The 9,965-nt window shown below is 43.1% G+C and overlaps 1 protein-coding gene across 3 annotated transcripts in view; it reads left to right on the forward strand.

The window, feature by feature from the left end:
* The window catches only part of LOC148009189 (cadmium/zinc-transporting ATPase HMA3-like), a 91,290-nt gene extending 81,557 nt beyond the window's left edge, over positions 1-9,733 (forward strand). For 2 of the 3 annotated variants that reach the window (XM_087673703.1, XM_087673705.1), the window contains exons 3-12: positions 4,241-4,934; positions 5,192-5,449; positions 5,553-5,650; positions 5,724-5,979; positions 6,152-6,289; positions 6,423-6,750; positions 6,859-7,058; positions 7,138-7,286; positions 7,375-7,443; positions 7,559-9,733. In XM_087673703.1, coding sequence (XP_087529829.1) covers positions 4,241-4,934; positions 5,192-5,449; positions 5,553-5,650; positions 5,724-5,979; positions 6,152-6,289; positions 6,423-6,750; positions 6,859-7,058; positions 7,138-7,286; positions 7,375-7,443; positions 7,559-9,352 — 3,984 coding nt within the window. In that variant the 3' untranslated portion in view covers positions 9,353-9,733. Of the gene's footprint in view, positions 1-4,221; positions 4,935-5,191; positions 5,450-5,552; positions 5,651-5,723; positions 5,980-6,151; positions 6,290-6,422; positions 6,751-6,858; positions 7,059-7,137; positions 7,287-7,374; positions 7,444-7,558 lie in introns of all 3 variants that reach the window. The other variant, XM_087673704.1, reaches the window with a different exon arrangement.
* Positions 9,734-9,965: the final 232 nt, after the last annotated feature.

Genomic DNA, 9,965 nt, shown 5'->3' on the forward strand with positions numbered 1-9,965 from the left:
CAATGTTGACATATTTTCTGCCACTATTGCCCTGGACTACTATGACTCTCAATGCGCTTACTCAGTCTATTCGCTTCATGCTATGGAAGAAGGACTCATTGCATGCAGGTATTTCCTGGATTTCTTGGTCGCATGCCTGCACCCCCAAACGCATGGGTGGTGGAGCTATCTTAGACGCCCAAACTCACATGCAGGCACTCCGCTGGTCTCTCTTCCGCGCCATGTGTTTGGATCATCATCCATGGGTCGATATAGCCCGTTATTTTCTTGAGAGCCATGGGCTTCTACATGGCAATACCCAAATCCAGACTTCTTGGTGGCATGTTCTTAATGCTGATTCGAGGTTCTCCAGTTCTTCTTCGTCGCTGCTTAATCATTTGGTATGTTCCTGGAAACGGGTCCTTATAAAGGCTCAATGGCATCCAGCGGAGGATCGCGTGGCTATGAATTCTTTTCAATTGGAATTATTGGCAGTCTCGCGTTTACTTGTATGGGAAGGCAAAAATGAGCTTAGACCACAATTCGACCGGATGGCTCGTTTGGGCTTGTCTTCGGTTGCGGATGCCACCCTTGCTAGTCGCAATGTACTTATATCTTTTCGTACAGCTAGGAGGCTTTACAGGATCCCGAGGGGATATAGGCCGTTATGGGAACAGCTTTTGCGGATGCTCCAGAGCAGACAACCCTTTCCTGACCTTGCTTCAGATCATCCCTGGCAGGATTGGGACCTACAAGGCCGGCTGACTTTAAGCAAAGCTTCTGCTAATCAAGTTTATCATATTCTGATCAAAGATCAACAATGGTTAGTTAACAAAGCCAATGCTTTATGGGGTTTGCGAAAGCCCCGGTCTTGGTGGAGGGCAACTGTGATGGAAGGCTGGTTGAACAAGACCCCCTTCAAATGTAAAGTCTTTCTTTGGAGAGTGATGATTGGTGGTCTTCCGCTTGCGTCAGCTCTTTCCAAGCGACGAATCTCCAATGGCAACTGCTTCTTTTGCACCACTGCTGTGGAATCAGCCCGCCACAGATTTATTTCTTGCCCCGTCGCAAAAAAAGTCTGGTCCTTTTTGTCGGCTATTTGGCAAGGAGCGGTTGGATTCACCCTGCGCCCATTTGATTGGGTTTTCGGACAGCCCAAATACCCCACTCCTGCACAGCCACATATGAAACTCATGTATCATTTTCTCCGATATTGGGGCTGTTGGCATAACTGGACCATTAGGAATGCTTTTCTCTTTGACTCCGCCTATAATGTTCAGCGACATATTGCAAGGCTTAAGGGCCTTTTGTATTGGCAGTTCGATCTTCTCCGACATTCTGATTTGCTCTCTAGGGAGGACTTCCGTACCTGGCTTATGGCAATTTCATCTGCCCCCTTGCCATAACTTTGTAACTCGTAGCAATTAGCCCCTTTTCACATGATGGCCTGGAATTGGCGTCATGTTTCTTGTAATCAAGTTATCTTGTACTTTTTTTCATAATTAATACAATTACCTTTTACGAAAAAAAAAAGAGAGAGAGAGAGAGAGAGTGTGAAACACAGAAAATCTATAGTGAAGAATGCTGTATAGGAATGCATAATTATACATGGGTGTAGAGTGAATATCTGCGTATGTCTCTGCCTTGAGGACCTTGATCTCCATCAGCCCGCGTGTTGTCTGTCACCAGCAGGCTGTCTCTGTCAGTTCCAAGTAATGAAAACTAGTAGAGGATTGCTATAAATAGCAGAAAAGAAAAGGCCATAAATGACCAAGTTGGCTGCAGCCGACTGGTGTAGAACTGTCCAATTGCACCTGCCACGTGGCATCTAGGCTGACTGATGACGTGGCTGCTGCGCTGTACTGCCTGCTGCTCTGCAACACTCTTGGCTGTCTAGGAAATGACAATCTCTAACAGTTGTGCTGTGAAATGCTATGCTGAGGGCTCTCATCCAAACTTCATGGGCTCTAGGGATGTCCCATAGGCAATGTCTTTGTGTCTTTGTTGGATCACCATATCTTGTGTATACTATTGGGTCCTTGCTGTATCCAAGCCTCATGCCAATTGCTAGGCTCCTGTGGGCTACAAGCCATAGGAAGAGAGAGATCTTCCTAGGCGTGAAGCTATCATGTAACCTCTTCCAAAAGTCACATAGGAACTTTTCTGTGATTCCCTCTTTGTGCCAATGGGGGGAGGCTATCAGCTGTGCTCTGATCATGCTCGTCTATATTCTCCTTCCTAGCTTGGTAGTATAGCCAAAGAAGGGCACATTGCAAGGCAAGGTCTATCAAGGCAGATCCCTCCATTCTCACTCTCCTAGATCCCACCGTAATCTCTGTAGAGGTCTTCCCTAGTAAGCCCAATATCTCCATCCATCAATTGGACAGGTGGCTGGGTCCAAGGCAATGTGCCACTTCTTGTTGAAGTGAGCTGCTACTTTGTTTTCTGTTTGGAGCATCCAATGAATGCTGCCTAGGGGAGGTCCTCTCGATAGAGATGGGCATCCTTCTTAACCATAAAAGCAAATGCCCAGTCTCTGCTATTTGCAAAGACTGCTAGAACAATGTCCCCCTCTGGAGAAGAGACCGATCCAAGTTTGAGAGGTGCTTGTATCTGTCCGCTAATCTAGGGACAACCATTCTTCTCTTTGTTTCAGAAATTAAAGGTTTGAGCCATGAGACATGAGTTGAAAGCATGTAGGGAGTGAGGACATCAACCTGTTTATTGGTCACCTCTATTAACTCCATTTATAGTAAGGTATGCTACAAATTTTTATCTAAATTGCATCAAACCAAGTTATTATAGTGCAAAGGATTGAGACCCTCTCTTCTCCTTTAAGATCTTGAGCGTCGTGCACTCTTTGGACAATTTTGTTGTGAAGAAAGTGATGTATTTACAATCTCATTGCAATAAATCCCTTCGTTTGTAAAGGAATAATATGGGATTGCAATAGGATTATGCAACATATTTATGAAAGGCAATGCTTCGTGAAATTGGGTTTAAATATTGACACTGTTAGGGTGTGGCAGGCTAAAGTGTTTATATGCACTTTTGAATGCTCTATGCCGAAAGGGGCGCTATGCTTTAGGGCCAACAAGCATCATATAGTGCTCCTAAGTGAGATTGTAGTTCTTTAGTTGTGGGAGATGCATGGGAACTTAAGGGAAATGTAAGACTGGACCTAATAAAATCCATATAGCAGGGGTTAAAGCACTTGCCCTTTGTTTTTGGGCATAAATTGAATGTTGATTTATTGTGGCAGCAATGCATGTATGAATGTACTCAGTTTGACGATGAATTGGGTATGCAAAGGGTAGGGCACATCATTGCGATTGATGTATGAACAAGGATGAGGTTTTATATAGTGGATCAGATCAATTTGGAATTGAGATTTGCATGTATTACACATTGTTACAGTGCGCAGCAGTGTGGGACCAAGATGTACCTCCAATGTCACTTATGTAGGTTGATTGGATTGAAGACAACATATTTTTATATGCATTACGCTTGTTAGGTTTGGGCTGATTCAAGAGTAGGGCAGATGGTAAGTAATGGCATTGAAAGAGTGCTGATTTGTGACATTGAGTTCTTTTGTTTACTTGCTGATTTATTTCATGTGTGCAAGTCAGCTTATGTCTACTGCCCTTCAGATTGTTTCCAGCCTGATTTCAGAAGGCATAGGCGAGCCTAGCTAAGTGTGACTAACAATGTGTACAATTGGATGTTTGGGCAATGCCAAGAGGGGTTCCTTAAATAGGCTATACATGAGAAATGAGTGCCTTAGTAGGTTAGGTCCGATTTCCAAAAATTAGGAAGGTGAAGTTGCCATAAAGTTGGCCATCATGGCAATTTAGCAGCCTTTTCAAGCGTAAGCACACTAGCCCCCCTACAAGCACTTTGATTGAGTAGCATTCAGCCTGGCTCATATGCTGGTTGGACTGTGTCTGACCTGGACTGTCATGTGGCATTTTGGACCTGCCACTATTACACCTGCTGTCTGCATGTGTATCTGCCATGTCCAGCAGTGTGCTACCACATCAACAGCCACATGGCTTGCTGTGATGTCACCAGGGCTGCCTGGAGCTATAGTAGTCACAATGTTAAGTTGGCAAAGCTTGCCAGCCCTGTCCTGTGCAATGCAAAGACAAGCAGCACCTGGCTCTAATGTACCTATCGTTTGATATGAACATTAATCAGATGATGTGCACTTATTTATGTTTCTTCCTGCTTATTTGTAAACAGATTTCTGTTGATGGTGCAGTGTGGAGATGAAGAAGGATGCACCCTTCCTATGCCATGGAACCTACCTGGTTCTTGCTTACAAGATTTTTCTGATTCAAAGGAGGAATTTTACAAGGGGGATGACCATATGCATAGAGAAGGCTGTGGTCATGTTCAAATTGCTCATGGAGATCACATGGACTGGCTAGTACCTATGAGTGATGGGTCGTTTGTGCTTAGACATGCAGATGTGACTAATGATGGCACGTCTCGGTTCATACATCATGGACGCCTTGTGAAGGTTGGGGAATCACAAGGAAAGTTAAAGCAACATTTCAGACAGTTTCTTGATCTGTTTGGGTATGAGGGTCCACATGGAGCAGGTTCCACCATCAGCACTGCTACAATGAAGCTGTCAAAAGATCTATGCACAGGTGTTATTGCAGCCAGATTGTCAACTTCTGCAACTTCTCCTCCTATAGAACAAGCATCTGACTCAACAAAGACACTGCTACAGGAAGCGAATGTAAAACTGCAAATAGATAGTGAAGTTGGACTATCTGAGTTGCAGAAGACTACAATAGATGTTCTTGGAATTTGCTGTCCTGCAGAGGTCCCCCTTGTGAAGAAGATACTAGAACCTGTCCCTGGCGTTCATCAGGTGATGGTCAATGTAGCAGCAAGAACAGTGACAGTACACCATGAAGCTCTTTCAGTTTCAGCCGCACATCTTGGTACGATGACCTGTCTTAGTTGAGCTGCCCACCTTAATGGTCTCTGAAAAGCTACTCTTACTAAAAATTGTTGGTCATGGTCTTTCATTTTCAGTATAAGTTTTTCAATACAAAAATTTCAAAGAAATTCCTTCTATTCATAAAATTCTCCAAAGAAATCACTAAATTGGTGATTTCTTTAAAAACACATCAATGATTTTCAGTATGTGGAAGAGGTCATTGGGTTCTTTAACAAATTTTGTTGGCCTTTACAACAGTGAAACTACTAAATGATGCAAGGCTAGAAGCCAGTATTCATCATCTGGGGGAATGGAAGGCTTCACACAAATGGCCAACTCCATATACCATTGCTTCTGGAATACTGGTGATGGTTTCGTTTTTCCACTACTTGTATAGTCCATTGAGATGGGTAGGATTAGGAGCAGTGGCTGTTGGTGTACCGCCCATTGTTCTGAGAAGTTTGGTCTCGATACGTCAATGTGTTTTAGACATCAACGTTTTAATGCTCATTGCAGGTATGCGGTTATGAGCATCAGTCATTTCAACATTTGCTTACTTGGATGGTGCAAACCTTGTTATTTTGGTTGCTTACACTCAGATTTTCGGCTTCTCTTGCAGTTACTGGTGCCATTGCTCTTGGAGACTACTTGGAAGCTGGCTCTATAGTATTCCTTTTCACTCTTGCAGACTGGCTGGAGTCCAGGTCCAGTGACAAGGTAGTTCATCTGCTTAAGCATTCAAATAATAACTTTCTTTAACTATAGTTTTCTGAAAGATGCGTACTTGTAGGCTCGGATAGCGATATCAGCAGTAGCAAGTCTGGCCCCTCAAAATGCAATACTTGCTGAAAATAGCCTGCAAGTTCCAGTGGCAGATGTTAAAGTTGGAACCAAACTCTCTGTCAAAGCTGGTGAACAGATACCTATAGATGGCATAGTAGTGTCTGGAAAAAGTGCTGTAGATGAGAGCAGTTTGACTGGAGAGTCCTTTCCAGTAGAGAAAGAAGCTGGTGCAAGAGTTTGGGCCGGAACAATCAATTTGATTGGTATTCTTAATTTCTAACCCAACATTCTCCTGCATTTTCCTGTCTCTTTTCTTGATCCTTATTGTGAAATGATCATTTATGGTTTACTTCAAATATTTCTTATACTCAAATGTGTTTCAACTTTCTCTTTTTTTGCCAGTACATAACGAGTTTTGTCTATTAAAATTATCAGGTTATTTGTGTGTTGAGACATCTGCTTTGGCTGAAGACTCTGCAGTAGCAAAGATGGTAAGATTAGTAGAGGAAGCTCAAACTGAACGCTCTCGTATTGATCAGTTAGTGGAACATTTTGCAAAATATTACACACCAGGTAATTATGGAACAATTAGCAGCTTCCCAGGGCTGCAGCAAACTGACTAGATCTTGCAATCTTTGTTGAGAATAGTGCACCAAGGCTTATTATCTGAGATGATATCTGAAAGTTGTATTCCCTGTTTCTGCAGTTATTGTGGTTGCTGCCATGGCATTAGCTGTTATTCCTCTCTCTCTGCATCTCCATAATTTGCGACACTGGTTGTATCTTGCACTTGTTCTCCTCGTTGTTGCTTGTCCTTGTGCACTGGTGATTTCAACCCCTGTCACAACAACATGTGCAATAGCTCAAGCTGCTCGAATGGGCCTCATTGTGAAAGGTGGAAAGTATTTGGAGGCACTGGGGAAGCTGAAGGTTGTTGCTATGGATAAAACAGGGACTTTGACTGAGGGACATTTCCAAGTAGCACAGGTGTTGGCTGTAAACAAAAATACGAACTTAGAAAAAGTCTTATCTTGGTAAGTCTACATAAAAATGGACCTTCCAAAATCCATACTTTGACCTCTGCCTTGCTTTTTTGGAAGTTATGGGCCTTGAGAAGTCTCAAGGTAGCTGTTATTTGACAGGGTTTCATGCATAGAAAGCAAATCAAGCCACCCAATTGCATCTTCAATAGTGGCTTACGCAAGGTTGCATGATATTGAACCTTCTGGTGATGTTGAAGACTTCACTATACTAGCAGGAGAAGGTGTTAGTGGTGTAATCAATGGCCATCTAGTGTGCATAGGGAATGAGCGACTTGCGAACCGACTACATTGGACTAAAGGTATCATGATTTTGCTTTTCATCTGAATCCTCATTGATCCAGTAGAAGTCGTGTTCCCTCAAGGTTTGGGAATGTTTAGAAGGTGTAGTTGAACCTGGAGTTTTGGAAGCTTGGAAAAGGAGGGGTTTAACCATTTGCTGGATTGGTGTGGATGAAAGACCTGAAATCATCTTAGCTGCTGGTGATCAACTACGGACAGAGGCACCAAATGCAATCAGTGAAATGAGGGTAGTCTACTTAAATACTATTTAAGAAGGCTTGAACAGTTTCAATAAGTAGGTTTTCTGAGTTTTCTCACTTTTTAATGTTTGATCAGGATTTAGGTCTCCATATAGCCATGCTTACTGGAGATAGCCTGGCTGTTGCAGATGCTGTACATAGACAGGTGATTGATGTCAGTGCATCCTGTTTGAAGTCTGCAAAGTAGATTGGAGGTAGTAAATTTTTTGAAGATTGAGTGGATCAGATGGTTTGAGCTAAAGCACATTTTTCTCTCGCAGTTGGAAAAGATTGATGTGCATGCCGAATTACGACCTGAAGATAAAGTAGAGGTGCTGAAGCAGTTGAAAGTGATAGGTTTGACTGCTATGGTGGGTGATGGAATAAATGATGCTCCAGCTTTAGCTGCTGCTGATGTTGGCATTGCCATGGGAGTTGCTGGTTCTGCAATCGCTATGGAAACTGCAGATATTGCTCTTATGACAAATGATCTTAGAAAGCTAGGAGTTGCTGTGCAACTTGGCAGAAAAGCTCGCAGAAAGATTCAACAAAATATTGTTTTGTCATTTGCAACAAAGTTACTTATCATTGTTCTGGCTGCTGTAGGACATGCATCTCTTTGGGGTGCAGTTTTGGCTGATGTAGGGACTTGTTTGGTTGTAATTTTCAACAGCATGCTTCTGCTAAAAAGCCAGAAGCACCGAGGTCCATGCATTGGTCATAGCCATGGAAACAAGCGTTGCCACAAGAGTCACACTCATCATAAACACTCAAAGAAGTGTTCAGAAGGTGGTGTCTGTCCTTCAAAAGGGACACTTCTTGGTTCATTCCGCTCCAAATTAATGGGCTCCCAAATCCTCCAAAATTCTCAAGATAGGCTTGAGAACTGCTGTGTAGAGAAGTCTTGCTGTGAGCTAAATTGCAAAAGTGCAAAGACTGGAATAAGGAAAAGGAAGGATGCTTGTTCAAGAGATTGCCAAGGTCTCGACTGCTCCTCTGCTGTGCTGACCATTTTAGAGGGAGCAAGTGGTGTGTCACATGCTGCTGGAGAGTCAGTAGAACTTGGAAACTGCTGTGCTGCAAGCTCTTGCTGTGAGCTGAGTGCAAAGAGCCCAAGAAGTGGAGTACGGAAGAGGTCAGGCCATAAAGATACTTGTTCAAAAGATTGTCAAGGAATTGAATGCTTGAGCACTTCTCTGATCATGTTAGATGGATCAAGTGTGGGCCAGTCTTTTGGAGAGGGATGCTGTGCAGAAAAGGACTGCTGTGAGGCTGGTTGTAAGAGCTCAAACAGTAGATTGCAGAAAATGAGTCCAAGGAACACGTGTTCAACAGAGGACTGTTCTCCTATGCTGCACAATAGAGAAGAGCCATCTACTCTTTCCAGGGAGGGGACCAAAAGTTCCCATTATCACCACCACCACCATCATCATGATCAACATCCTGAGGATTGTACACACAAGGAAAATTCTTACTCTGAGCTGAGGTCAAACAGTAGATTACAGAGAATGGGTCCAAAGGACACATGTTCAACAGAGGGCTGTTGTCCTGCGCTGCAGGGTAGACAAGAGCCATTGACTATTTTGAGGGAGGGTACCAAAAGTTCCCATCATCGTCATCATGATCGACATCCTGAGGATTGTACACACAAGGAGAATTCTTACTTTGAGCTGAGCTCAAACAGTACATTATGGAAAATGAGCTCAAAGGGCATATGTTCAGTAGAGGACTGTTCTCCTGTGCTACAAGATATACAAGAGCAATTGCCTCTTTCCAGAGAAGCCACCAAAAGTTCCCATCATCATCATCATCATCATCCTGAGGATTGTAGACCTGGGGGAAATTCATTCTCTGAGCTGAACTGTCTGAAGCACTGTGGGAACATTGAGGATCTGAGCTCCAAGCAGGGTACAGAATTATGCAGTCCCGAATCTCCGAGCAACTTTCAAATTTGCACTGATTCTTGTGCAAATGAAGATGGTCCCCGTCTCCATGGCTGTTCTTTAGGAGGCCCAACTTCTTGTTGTGACAAAGTTTTGGGGTATGGAAGAGAAACCAGCTGCTGTAGATACTAGCAACAACATAGAAATAGAGTGCTGCAACCTGGCTCAAACATGTCAAGGCGGTGAAACTAAAATGAGCAGCCCAAAGGCTTGCCATAGGCTCCATTGAATAGGTGAGTTAAATATGGAGACTGCAAGCAGAACTACTGGTCTCACGTCCAATTAGGTAGTTTTTTTTTACTGTTCTATTTCAGATCCATTTCACTGTTGGGCCAGCTATCCTGATGCATGGAAAGGAGATTATTCTTTTTGGTGGTATGGAATGATGGGTTCTTTCATATCACCCTGCAAACAGAGCATATTGTGATGCACCCTTTCTTCCCTTAAAAAGGGAGCTTGTAATGTTCTCCTTTCTGGTTGTATTTATATGTGGGTTTTTACTTCTTTGTGCGTACTCCACTAGTAATTTAAAGTGATTCAAAACTACGCTTGCTTGGTTGATTTTCTCTTTTCTTGTAGTAGATGGCATTCACATTTTTCATATGAGTGTGTTTGCAGTTCCCTTTCTTTAGAATGTGTTGAGAATGTACGTTTCAATGGTAGGGGAGACCAGTTCTTCCTTTAAATTGTAAGGGGGTGGATCCTCATTTGTTAGAAAACTATTATACACTATCTAAACAAGTAC

The sequence above is a fragment of the Lygodium microphyllum genome, unplaced genomic scaffold (assembly GCF_053477565.2).
Source record: "Lygodium microphyllum isolate KBCC unplaced genomic scaffold, Lygodium_microphyllum_v1.1.10 scaffold_33, whole genome shotgun sequence".
Taxonomy (NCBI): domain Eukaryota; kingdom Viridiplantae; phylum Streptophyta; class Polypodiopsida; order Schizaeales; family Lygodiaceae; genus Lygodium; species Lygodium microphyllum.